Source organism: Phoxinus phoxinus (genome assembly GCF_949152265.1).
Source record: "Phoxinus phoxinus genome assembly, chromosome: 12".
In the NCBI taxonomy this organism is placed as follows: Eukaryota; Metazoa; Chordata; class Actinopteri; order Cypriniformes; family Leuciscidae; genus Phoxinus; species Phoxinus phoxinus.
The window spans coordinates 15,241,483-15,255,525 of record NC_136887.1 but is presented as its reverse complement, the minus strand read 5'-3'; the positions used below and the strand labels follow the sequence as shown (position 1 = coordinate 15,255,525).

General features: G+C 39.0%; 1 protein-coding gene across 5 annotated transcripts in view; it reads left to right on the top strand.

Annotated features, from left to right (window-relative positions):
* htr4 (5-hydroxytryptamine receptor 4) overlaps positions 1–14,004 on the top strand; it is a 111,647-nt gene extending 97,643 nt beyond the window's left edge. For 2 of the 5 annotated variants that reach the window (XR_013799839.1, XM_079631337.1), the window contains 2 exons: positions 9,041–9,167; positions 9,663–14,004. Coding sequence is in view for 2 of the 5 variants with exons in the window: in XM_079631337.1 (XP_079487463.1) it covers positions 9,041–9,122 (82 nt within the window). In the remaining 3 variants the exon portion in view is untranslated. Of the gene's footprint in view, positions 1–9,040; positions 9,168–9,662 lie in introns of those variants that run through there. The other 3 variants (XM_079631336.1, XM_079631338.1, XR_013799840.1) reach the window with 2 other exon arrangements.
* Positions 14,005–14,043: the final 39 nt, after the last annotated feature.

Below are 14,043 nucleotides of genomic sequence, written 5' to 3'. Positions count from 1 at the left end.
TCGAAGGCTGAAGACATCAGCGGCAAAGGATAGGTATTCTTTACCGTGATGTTATTCAACCCTCGGTAATCAATACAAGGTCGCAGAGAACCGTCTTTCTTCCCCACAAAAAAGAATCCCGCCCCCGCTGGAGAAGAGGAAGGGCGGATGAACTTGGTTGCTAGAGAATCAGAAATATATTTCTCCATAGCCTCCCTTTCTGGTCTAGAAAGTGAATATAACTTGCCCTTAGGCGGAGACTTACCTGGCAGTAAATCTATAGCACAGTCATAGGGACGATGCGGAGGGAGAGAAGCAGCACGAGACTTACTGAACACTTCCTTCAGGTCCAGATACTCTGCGGGCACGTTAGACAAATCCCCTGCTTCCTCCTGAAAAACAGAAACAGGGACAGACGAACAAGCAGAAACAAGACAGGACTTATGACATTCCTTGCTCCACTCCAGCACAGTCTTGTGATGCCAGTCTATACGGGGGTTATGTTTGATGAGCCAGGGGTGTCCAAGGACGACGGGAGCAAGAGGTGAGTCCATGATGAGAAAAGAAACGGTCTCTGAATGGTTGCCGGAAGTGATGAGAGTTATATCCTCGGTGGAAAGGGAAATGGTAGGAAGTTCTTGTCCATTGAGTGCTTTAACGGCGATCCTGTGAGTGAGAGGTCTGAGTGGAATCTGAAGTTTCTGTGCAAAAGTGTGGTCCATAAAATTACCCTCAGCCCCAGAGTCCAGAAGTGCTTGACAGTCGTGCTGGTGGACTGACCATCTAAGTCTTACCGGGAGGAGCGTGGAGGTAGATGTGATCGTAGGTGAGGTCTTCCCGGCGGAGATCCCACCCGATAGTAGCCTCAGGTTTACTATCGGGCTTGACCTCTTTACCGGGCAGGCGTAAGCATAGTGTCCTGTACCTCCACAATACAGGCAAAGGCCCTGGGACCTCCGCCTCTCCCTCTCCTCCCGGGAAAGCCGAGCTCGACCCACCTGCATGGGTTCCGGATCGAATGCGGGACTGACCACGTCCCTCCTGTTGGGCCTCCCGCCCTCAGCTCCTCCGGTGGGTCGGGTAGACGGGGTCCGACGCTCGACCATGGACAGCCGCGCGTCCACCCGCAGTGCCAGATCCACGAGCCCGTTCAGAGTGGTGGGAAGGTCCAGGGCGTAGATCTCCTTCTGGACGTGGTCAGCCAACCCATGCAGGAACATGTCCCACTGCGCCTCCTCGTTCCATCCGCACTCCGCCGCCAGAGTCCGAAATTCGATCGAGAAATCGGAAACAGATCTCTCCCCTTGGCGCAGCTCTGCCAGGGTCCTGGCAGCCTCTCTTCCCGAAACGGCACGGTCAAACACCTTCCTCATCTCGGCGGCGAGGGTCTGGAACGAGGCGCAGCATGGGTTCTGGTTCTCCCACACCGCCGTTCCCCACAGCGCCGCCTTCCCAGTCAGCAGGGTCAACACAAAAGCCACCCGGGCTTGTTCAGTACTGAAGGTATGAGGTTGAAGAGTGAAGTGCATCGAACAGCGTTGGAGAAATGATCTGCAAAAAGCTGGCTCACCGGCGTATGACTCTGGTACAGGTAGGCGGGGCTCTGACTGGGAGGGGCGCGCTGGAGCTGGTGGAGGAACGGCCGGTGTGGGTGGCGCAGCAGGACTCTGTAGGCGTTGGATCTGCTGGGTGAGCTCGGACACCTGCGTCACCAACGCTTGTACTGCGCGACCCGTATCCCCGATCTCTCGTCGTTGAGAATCCATTCTTTGGACGGTGTGATGGATGAAATCTTCCAAAGATCCCGAAGACACGCCCGCTGCTTCCATTCCTTGGTCAGATCGTTCTGTCATAATCACTGGAGACTGAAACTGAAAGCAGTTGCAGGCGATATTTATTAAGACAGGGTGGCAGTACAAACAGATGGAACAGTGACGCAGGGACTAGATGGTCAGGATCCGTGATGATGTGCGATGGTGAGGTGACGGTGAGAAGACAGGTAATCCAGACACGTAACGCGAAGACAGGAACACGGCTGGAACAAGGCAGGAACAGGACACCGGAACACCAACACGAACAACATCAAACAACGATCTGACAATGAGAGGAGATGAGCAGTGAGTATAAGTAGAGTGGTGAGATTGCCCGCAGCTGGTGAAGTGATGATGATGGACAGCTGGAGCGGATCAGGTAATGTCAACATTCACGCCCACCAAACCACGCGCTCACACACCACGCGCTCACACAACAACATAAACACGAGACTAGAAGGAACAGAGAAAACGTCTACCGTGACAGGTTCATTCACTAAGTTCTGACAGACGTACACACAAGTTTGATTTTCTGTCATGGTGACTTCTACTGTTTTTATACTTAGCTAATGATATTTTCAGTCCGCTAATTCAAAGTTTTAATTTAGGGGTATTTAATGTTTATTCATTTTTCTTGTGGTGCAGATGCATTCAGATTTTACTTTCCTTGTAGGATTATTTATCTCCTATACGTGCATTTGTCCTTCCTTCCTTTGTTTTCCTCTCTTTTTTTCATAACTTTCTGTCTGTCTCATTCTCAATCCTGCCGCCAGCCTCCTCCACACCATATCTGTGTCTTATTTCTTTCAGAAAACTATCAGGTCATGGTCCTGTTCTTGTGCCACTCAACTCTACCATAATCAGGTTTTCTATCTGTGAGCGTGTGTTTGAAAAGCCTCAGACAGTTCTAGGAAGACAAACACACACATATACGTGCCAGCTGAGGAAATGGCATGATCTGCCGTGGATTGACATTACCATCTGGCTGACAGTGAAGGTCTAGAGTCACGTAGCCAGACGTTTGACTTTAGGCATAAATGACAGAAATGCCCATTTAGACTGGAAGGGGCCGTCTGACTGACCACACTTATTTTTCTTGGTGGTCATCAATATCTTTTGCAGACTTTAAGACATTGACTATTTTTTCCATTGAACGTGCTCATTGTAGCTGTGCTCCCTGAACAGTGGAAGTTACTCAAGAGTGTGTGTGTCGTCTGAAACTGAGCCTAGTCGATGGCCTCGAGCGCAGATTCATAGACTCGTAGACAAATCCTTGAAAACACAGTATTATGCCATTTTGATTTAAGCTAGTTGTTTTTGTTAGTTATGTTATTCAAAGAGACTATAAATTATGTTAGGGTGTCTTGGCCCTGTGGACATACCTGCACCTCTGGAAAATTCAGTCATAAATATTTGCACCACAATATAATTTTCCAAATTATCTTTTGGTTCCCTTAGTCTCATTAAATACGCTAATTTCATGCAAGCATTGCATGTATTCTAAATACATATAATTAAACACAATTTGGAATAATTTAACACATACAGTTTGATTATGAATGATGCACAGTATTTAATTATATTATAAATAGTTATAGAATTGAATGATGCACAGTATTTAATTACATTATAAATAGTTATAGAATAGATAGATAGATAGATAGATAGATAGATAGATAGATATATAGATAGATAGATAGATAGATAGATAGATAGATAGATAGATAGATAGATAGATAGATAGATAGATAGATAGATAGATAGATAGATAGATAGATAGATAGATAGATAGATAGATAGATTCATTTATTTGAAATAGAAATCTTGTTACATTATAAAAGTATTTACTGACACTTTTGATCAGTTTAATGCATCCTTGCTGAGTAAAAGTATTACTTTTTTGCTGCCCCCAAAAAGGTAGTGTAAATGAATGATAAAAGCATGGGAACATGTTTCCAGTTCACATCAAGAAGTCATAAAAGTCCTAGTGAGTAGTGTTTCGCAGGGATTTTCTGAGGACTGTCAAGGCCTGTTAGTCTGACACTGAATGAGAGCTGCGATGCGTCAGGCACTGAGATGAGATTGGACTCATTTTGCAGTGCCCTGTCTGACCTGACGCGAACTGGAATATGTCTGAATAGATAAGTTCGTAATATATTGCCCAGCCACTCTTCTTGTGAAGTGGCCTGGAATTGCAGATGGTATCAGACACCAAAGAAAGTTATCTTGCCCTGCCTTTACTGGTTAATCCTAAACCGTTCAGCTAGAAGAGATTTTCCTGGTTTGCCTCCTCTCTCAAACTCAAATGATAGTGAGCATGTCACAAACTACATCACTAAGAGGTCATTTAATCAGATAAGACGGCTTGATAAACAGGCTTTAGGGCTCCAATTAAATGAGTCTTCTGTTATCAGCAGCTGCATGAGATGTATGTGTTTTAAATGGAAGAATAGTTTGTCTTTCAGCTCTCTGCTTATAATGATATTGTGGCGATTCAGGCCTGTTGTTTATTGGAAGCATTTCTTTTATTCGGTGCTCTTTTGAACTGTTACCCAATATCAGCAGTCATATTAAACTTGAATGTTTCTGGGTTTTGTGCCAATATTTGCTCTCAGATTTCAGTTTTGATATCAGACCAAAATATCTAGCATTAGTCACCAATCACCTGTATTTAAAAATGTAATTTATGATGATGCCAAATAATTTTTTCTATTTTTTCACAGTAATGATAGAAACAAAATGATCAAAGTGCCCGACACAACCTCTCCCCATGGCGCCAGACACAAAATGACAGACTAAAGTAGGAATAAACAGAAGCATAAACATTGAATTATCCCTTGGTACTAAATAAATCAGTATGTGTCTGTCCTAATACTGGCAGGCCGTAATACACCCTCATTTACATGGAAGGATGGAAAAGTACTAGTTTGTGTGTCTGTTAAATTCATTAAAACCCAATATGAGGCATAGCTAAAAGTAATATAAAATGAAATAACAATATAATTAATAAAATAATTTATAAAAAGATGCCACAGTTTACATTTAGCGCTGATTATAACAGTAAGCCCAGGCGTTTTTTGAAGTTTTAAATAAATCAGAGATTATCATTTCTTCGCCACTACAGAATTTCACGCTTTGCTTTTTTGCTTTTCTGCACTCCAGATGGCCATGGATTGGTGCGACTTTGACTTGCACAGCTAAACACAGCGTTCTGACTTTAATGATGTCAGGAAACTTTGGAATAGAAGTGAGAATGAAAAAATCTCTCTCCCTCCTTCTCTCCTCTCTGCCCTCTATCCCTCTCTCTCTCAGTTGTAGATTTACAGTGGGCAGTTAGGACAAATATTCCCTCTTTGTTCTTGCTAAGCAAAATCTATTTCTTGGTGGGAATGGGCGATAACACTTTATTTTGATCTGTTACCAAGTACTATAGGGAAAAATACTGACAATAACTTTGTTATTGAATCTTTTCAGTATTTCTGATGATGCTCAGGTGAGCGAAAGGAGAGATATTTCTACTCCTTTGCAACAAATTGACCACAAAGTCAGTTTTCACTTTTAAATATACTACCTTTGAAAAGTTTGGGGAATAAATGTTTTTGAAAGGAGTTTCTTATGCTCACCAAAATTACAAAAGCTTAAAAGTACAGTACAAAGATTAATATTGTGAAATATTGCCATTTAATATGACTGTTTTCTATTTGTTTGGTTTTAAAATGTAATTTATTCCTGTGATGCCAAGCTGAATTTTCAGCATCATTCCTCCAGTCTTCAGTGGCACACGATCCTTCAGAAATCATTCTGATGATTTGCTCAAGAAACATTTCTTATTATTATTATCAATGTTGAAAACAGTTGTGCTGCTTAATATTTTTTTGGTGGAAACCGTGATGCATTTTTTCAGGATTTTCTGATGAATAGAAAGTTAAAAAGAATGTTTATTTGAAATAGAAAGATTTTGCAACATTATACATCTTTATTGTCACTTTTGGTCAATTTAATGTGTCCTTGATGAATAAAATTGTTAATTTCTGTACAAAAAAAAACACTGACCCCAAACTTTTGACTGGTATTATATGCATTCATTTTACTTTTAAATCATTATAAAATCACATCCTGCTTTTTACATCAGTATCAGAAGTATTGATATTTCAAGATTGATAAGCTCAATCCTACTTTAGAAATAGAAAATGAATCTAATGTGGAGCAGTTCCTTTATTTATTTAGCTATTTATCATTAGGCCGTCTAGCATGCGGCATTTATCTCGCAAATTAATCAGAGCTGCATATTTCCATGTACAACATTTCTGACAGCTTCAGTTCCGTACTGAAAATCAATGAACATGGAAATGGACTTCAGTTGAAATGCCGTATCCATTCGTTCAGGAAATTATTATTATTTTTGTCCTCACACATTTCATTCTGAGTCTGGGCTGCAGCAACATCAGAAGCGTGTGACCCCTCACGCGTGCAGCTTACAGGAAACAGTGGTGGGATCGTTCCCATATCAATGTCAAAAAAATCCTGTATTTGTGATGAACCTGAACATATTTTGCCACTGTTGGTTGGTCATTTCTTTGCTCTGGTTGCTGTGGTTACTCCGGTTTATCTGCTCTCCGTGACTTGAGTTATGCTGCAGCTCAGATCTGAATTTGTAGGCATTTTAGGTAAGCTGCTGCCAATTTCATACGTCAGTGAGCGTGGAGAAACGCAGATGCCTGGAACGTCATCACTGTAGCTAGACTGCCTGGACCTGCGAGTTGTCTGTCACGTTTGGTGATCACATTGAAAATCCTGATCCAGAGTCTAGGCGCAAACCCCATGGCTCGGTGACTGAGAACTTTGTGTTTCCTATTTAATATACAAATAACGCATTAATTAAAAAAAGTCATTCGAAATTATGCAAACAGCATGCATATATTTATTAGATAATTTATTGCTCTATAAAGTACGGCAAGACCATCAAAGCAGCATTTGCAGATGGCACAAACAAAGAAACGTGGTTTGTTGTAATGAAGTGATTTTAACAGCTATGAAATCATATTTCAAACGCATATCATTAAAATGTATCGAAAATGAACTCTTTCCCTGCAAAACATGGAATTTTTCAACAACATTTTTGCAAAACGCTATACGTACAAATCCCTGCAGTTTCCAACCAAAATGAACACTAGCGGCAGAAAAACATCCAGCACTTTTAATCGTTTTCATACACAATTGTGATTACAGGGGCAGATTATGAATTAATAAAGATTTGTTTTCCCCCGGCTACTTGCACGATTATGTTATGACCTCAAAACACTTTTTACAATAGTGCATGATTTGTAAACGAATATATTTGGGAGTTTTCATCACTCAAAGGGGATAGTTCAATAAAAAAAATTTAATTAGGCCATGATTTACTCACCCTCAAGCCATATAGGTGTACATGCCCTTCTTCTTTCATATTTATATTATAAAGAGTTATATAAAAGCTCTTCCAAGCTTTATAATGGCAGTAAATTACCGTTTATGTTTTGAAGTCCATCAAAGTGCCTCTGTCTATCATAAAAGTAATCTACACGGCTCCGGGGGTTAATAAAGGCATTCTGAAGCGAAGCAATGCGTTCGTGTACGAAAAAAATCCATATTTAAAACCTTATTGACTAAAATAACTGGCTTCCGGCAGACGACCGTACGCATCGATTTACGGTAGATGAGTAACTATAAAAAGATCAAAAACAAGAGTTCAAAAACAAGCTAAAATGGCATGGTTACGATTGCGTTTTTATGCCACATTTGCTTTTCTTAACACTACCGGGATAACTTTTAAATGCCATTGTGTATGAATACACATGAAAGGATTACTAAAATATTTGTAATGTTTATTCTCATAAGTGGCACGACACGGTATATTATGTTGTGATTTATTAAAACATTTATCTCTAGACAATTGTTAGTCTGCTTGTATTTGTGTGTCTGAATATTTGAACACGTTATATTAACTTATATTAACTTTTTCCCCGCTGGTGTTTTTGATCATTTTCACAAAATGTTCATGGCCCCCAAAATATTTGTGTGTATAAATATCTGAACATGCAATATCAAAAGAAAGAACTGACCCTAAGTTCCCTTTGTTTGTTCCACGTATTTAAGCCCTGAGTTTGCCATCGCAGGAATAAATTGCATTAAAGATGTATAAAATAAAAAACAGTTATTTAAAATATTATTTCACAATATTACTGTTTTACTGTATTAATATCAAATAAATGCAGCCTTGGTGAGCATAAGAGACACAAACTTAAAAAATCTTAACAACTCTATATTTTTTAAAGTATAGTGCGTTTCTTCTTTTTTCTTTTTTAAGAAAAAAAAAACATTTAAAGTTGAAGCATTTATTTAAAGCAATTTTAAAAAATAATATTTTTCCTACTGTAAATTATTTAATTAAAGTCATGATGTTTGTTTGCCTTCACAGAAAGATTACACCGACAATGCATATTTCTATTGCAGTTCCTTTACGTTTCTAAATGATTTCCCAGGAGAAGGCTGAAGCTTCAGTGTGTTTATTTCACACCAGCCCTCCAACATGATCTACAGTTTATGTCAAAAAATAAACTGGAACTTTCATCTCTCTAGATTTACTGTTAATAAGTTCCTGTTCATAATTGTTGTAATTAATACATTTTGGAGTGTTTGTTGTAAAATAGGGTTAAATCAAGCCCTACACCACTGCCTTCTCTCCCATCAGTCTTCGGGGCTCTGTTTGGTGCATTTCCCTGATGCCCGGACAACTCATAATTAAGAATGAAGTTGTCAGAATGATGTAGATGTGTGTGTGCGTGTGTGTGTGACCCAAAGCTCATGTTCATGTAAATTAAGGAGCTCTGCCTCTAATCCGGCCAGCTAATGTCTAGATTGGATGTGCCAGCATGATCAAGACATTATTACTGAAGTGTATTGGGGGGTATTGTATGTTTGCAGTAGATCATGTTAATTTGACAGATGTCTCCGGCTGTGCTCGGGCTGTGCAGAGCCGTCTCTCAGTGAACAGTATAGTTAGAAAGTGGCAATGTGGCAGTAATTTTGGGTTCTGCTTCGTTGAAAAGCTGACGCATGTTTCCTTTCAAAATCCCGGAACATTGTTGAGGTTTTTCTTTTGTGCGGTTTCCTTTTGTTCAGGTAAATTTCATGCCCAGTTGCTCTGCAGGAATTGCCTTTAGTTTGTTTGTTTATAAATAGAGATTGTAATGATTTTTTTTTTTTTCTAGAAGAAAAGGAGGTTCATGGCCGGTGCCGCTACAGACACAGAAAAGGAGCAATTGCATGGGGCAATGTTTTCTGTCTCAGTAATTTAACACAACCAGATGGAGCGGAGGTCTATCTAGATGCACAAACGTATGTGTAGGTTTTTTTTTCTGGCTGCACTAAAAAACAATTTGATGTATGATTTCCTTTGAAACAATTTTCACTCAGAAATTGCAAGTAAATATTACAAATAGAAACAAAGAAATGGCAAGTGTACATTTTTTTAAAGACTGAAATCGTATTTTCTTGTAAAACCCTCCAATAATCTTTATTAAATTATTGAAAAATAATTGCTTGCCATTGCTGTTCAGTAATGAGGGAAGGGACCTTATTCTCATTCTAGAAAGTATTTGATTGGACAAAAATATTTTTGGTCCGATCTTCTACGTCTTTTACTGTTTTTAAAGGTTGGTTAAAGACTTATTTGTTTTCTCTGGTCTTTTAACATGTATGGAGGTTTATATTCCTCCACATTGCTTGAAGATTCTTCTAAAAGCTTGTAGAGAGACGAATATGAGATTCTGAGGTGCTTTTACATGTGTCACTGTAATTGAAGCGGCGTCCTGGTTTCTTTTTTTCTTTCAGGTATTCAGTTCTTCACAATGGAAACCACATTGAACAGGAGAAACTGTCAATACAGAACGACACAGAGTCCCAGGAGTCATGTTTCTGACACAGGCCACACTCTCATGAGGACCATCACTGGAAGATGCCATTTCTCACCGCCCTGCCTGCAGCTCAGACGCCACCGGAGCATTTCAGGACTGGAGTACTGGGAGCTGGACTGAACTGTTTGCTCAAAGAGCTGCTGAACAATGAAAGAAAGAACAATGTTGCCAAAAGTCTATATTTTAGAATATGAATTTCCATTGCAAAGGATTGTTGGTAAGTTTTTTCCCCCAAATGTGTTTATTTCCTTTTTGGTTCTCCTGGGAATATTATTTCCAAACCAAAAATACATCTTTAAAGCTTTATCCAGAGGCTTTCATTAGCTTTAGAGTCAGGATAACACCTCCCGAAAGGTACGACACAAACGCTAAATAAAGATTTATTTTTGTTCTATAAATAAAAAAATAGTTAAGAGTAAAAAAAAAAGAAAATCACATCACAGTATTAAGAGGTAGAGCTGGGAGCATTGCAGGAGCGATTTTTCTATTTCCCCCGCAAAATTTTGTATATATCTCATCTGACAAAATATTGTGTTTATATAATATATGTAGATATATATGCACATGTTATATAAACACAAACTTTAATGTCAGATGCAATTAATCGTGATTAAACGATATATACAGTATATACTTTTATTCTTTAATATATATGTATATCTTTCAGTGAATACGGTCTATTTCAAAGGTACAGCATAAAATTCCTCAAAATTATTTGACAGGAAATTAACTTTTTCTTCTAGCCTTGAAATTGGAAAATCTAATCATTTTCTTTGGATCATTTTCATATTGTGAACTGAAATCTCATTTATGTACTTAAGACTTCTAAAGCTCTTTGGGGAATGAGATGTACTGGTCACAAAGTTGTGCTCTGAGCTCAGATCCACGGGTGACCGTTCTCAGTCAGGTCAGCTCTGTGCTTCGCATAAATGCTTCCATTTCCACAATGATTTCCGTTACGAGGATCTCCTCTGACGTGATTCACCGGCATAAACAGCGCAGTGATTTTCTGAGAGTGTTAAAACTACATGATGCCTGTTACTGAGAATGTGTCAGGCCACTCCAAACAAAACCTTTGGTGACAGCAACCAGGCCCAGTTCTCCTAGATACCGTGTCTTAAACTGTTCTAGTCTTAGCCGAAATTGACCATCGGTTGCTGCAAGGCTAAAATGGTTTTAGGAAAGAAAATAGCCTGAAGTTGTTCTTCCAAAAGTACTTAAAGGGATAGTTCGCCCAAAAAGTCATACGGCCCTTTTTTCTTTTTTTTTTGCGGAACATATAAAGGATGTCAATGATGCAAAAATGCCAGTAATTCAAAGGGAATAACAACTTAAGGTGCAGTCAAATTTACCGATGTTCAGCTAATTTTCCAGTCATTTCGATAGAAGATCGAGAATTCCCTACGCAGATTGCAAATTCACCGCGTTGACCATCAGAAAGCTTGGTACTTGCTTTGAAAGGGACTTCTGTGTGAGGTGTGCTTCATACATCTCTACACTATTGACAATAGACTTGCTGCTTTGCCTGAAATATTTAGCCCAATTTCTCTAGTGGAAATATGTTAATGGAAAAAGAGGAAATTCTCTATTCATGTTCCACAGAAGAAATTAAAGTAATTTACTGCAGACAAAATGGGCTTTCAATAAAATGTAGCTGCCTATACAGTAGAAAAGCGGGAAAAAAATTATCAGTGCAAAAGGGAATTATCTTCCCTTTTGTCTAATAGGTAGGTAAACTTCAACACCCAGAGTCTAATCCCACCTTGCTTTAGTAGTAAATACTTCTTAGCAAACTTTTAGTCATAATAGTGTTGACTTGTATTGTTCCCCGGTGAAAGAATTAAAAGAGTAAATGTTTATCGGGAGTGAGTTACTTTCAGTTTCAAGTGAAGGATTCAGTGCGTTGTAGGCAGTGGCTAAAGGCTGTAAAGAATCGTAAATACGGAGCGAATGGCGCAACGGAAAATCTGAAAAAACTCTGTGTTTTAGTCGAAATTTATAACTGGATGCCATTCTGTGAATTCCATCCAACAGCCCGAATAAAAACTCTGTAACGTATACAGGTACTATATATATATATATACTGTAAATATACAGTAGTGTACGTATAATAACCCTCTGTCAATCCAACTGTCCATGGGCGGGGATACAAAAATGCACAAGTATAGACAAAAGTCTCATCATCTGACCAACTTTTGCTGACAAATAAATGTGAATTTCTCGGTCCAGGTAACACGGAGAATGAGTAAACATTGTTCATTTACATATACTACTGGCAACAATATAAAGCGGGTTGAATACAGCCAATACAGGTTTGAAACGACATGATGTTGAGTAAATGATGACAGAATTTTCATTTTTGGGTGAACTATCCTTTTAAGAGTATGTCATGTGAATGCTTCCTAGGCATCAGGAGAGGAAATACAGCTTCTTATTTCTTTTTTAATGCAAATTTCATGGGCATTTATAACTAAAACCTCCCAAAGCAGTGATGTGCCATAATAAAGCTCTCTTCCAGAGCTGAGGACCCCAATAAACATCAAACTTGCTCCTAGGAGAGCCTCGATATAGCAGAAGTGACCCAGAACAATCTCCATCCCTCATTTCAGCATTTGCCAGTCTGCTGAACCGTGCCTCTACCTAAAATGAATTACCTTTGGGAACACCAATTGTTTGAATTGATCTAAAAGATGTAAATAATTACATTTACGTGTCAGCCAGTTTCATCAGAAAAGCGGGTTTGGTTTTATTTGCTAATTTGCAGGGATGAACAGGCAGTGTAACATGTACAACACTAAAAATATCAAACATGTACAGCTCAGCACTGTCCTCATGCATTAGTGTCCTGTTTATTTTAAAATGATGACCTCTCCTGCAAATAAAGCACTTGTAGCACTTTTATAATATGAAGATTATTCATCCACAAGTCATTCAGTATTCTGGTCACTAATATGTTGAAAGTCGATGAATGAGTTTGACTTTCGTGATCAGTTTTCATAAACGCGGCATGGTGACGTGATGAAGGAACAAATAAGACACACTAAGATTCGGTCAACCAGTGGAAGAGTCTATTGTGGCTTTATTTGTTTGAATGCGAACAGAGCTACATTACCAAGCTTGAGAGAATGGCTTTCTTTTCTCATCTTCTCATGTTTTTATCAAGCGATATTTCATTTCTAAAGGTAGAGTTTAGTTTGATTTTATTGTACATAGGAGTATATTTTTATGCAAAAGATTTGATAGTGGTCCGTGCGTTCCTTTTAAATGCTTTAGTCGAATGCGTTTCTTCTTCCAGTCTGGTGTATCTGCAAATGCTGACCATGAATCTACAGTGTCATTCGAAGCAATGTCCAAGTAAGCTGTATGCTAGGCTACTTGTTTTTTTTTTTACAATCAAATATGTACATGGTCGTGCCTTCACAGGATGTATAGAGCATTGTGATTCGCAGTGAAACTGTGCAAGTGAACACCAATAAATGCTGGTTGTGTATGAAAATATTCCTTTGTAAGAGGTTATAATGTACAATCAAAGGATTTCCCCAGCAACCCAGCCAACTGCAGGGCTTTGATGAGTTATAAAGTCCAAATGATTGATTTCATTTCATTAGTACACTTTCGATTATGTAGCACCCTTTGATTCAAAGCTTATTTAACAATAAGCACTTTTTGTTGGTGACAGCGGTGAACAGCTTGCACAATTTCCTTTCTTTGGATGTCATTATGTTGTTTAAAGATGGAGATTTTGTAATGTTTGAAGCTTAGGAAAAAGATTTCCCTTGAGTTATAAAAAGGAGCACTGATGGATATGTAAGGATTTGAGAAAATGATGACACTCCATAACCATGACAGAACCAAAAACACTACTATATGAGCCATGAGTTATTGCTTTCTAAAAGAGCGGGCCAAAAGATTTGTGTCAGATATGACATAAATAACATTCACAACCTTCTCCCCGAATCTTCATGGACCTTCAGGGTAGTCATTCCCTTCAGGATTTCGTTGGAAATAATTCCCTGGCCGGCAACCTCACGTATGAAGCGTATTCGATCACCTCAGAGCCCTGAAGGCAGAAGTGCTAAGCATGAATGTGTTGTAAATCTCCCAAGAAGTTGTAGAACTTTTGTAAACTCAGTATTTATTTTGGTGGATTTAAGATTGATATTTTCATGTAAGGCTTCTCTTTCAGGGAGCTATGTGTATTACTTTTTCTGTTGCTATGTGACAGCTCTAAAAAAAATGATAATTAAAGACTACGAGATGTTATTAATCCTGTGTTTTGTGTTTTCTCGAATATCCTC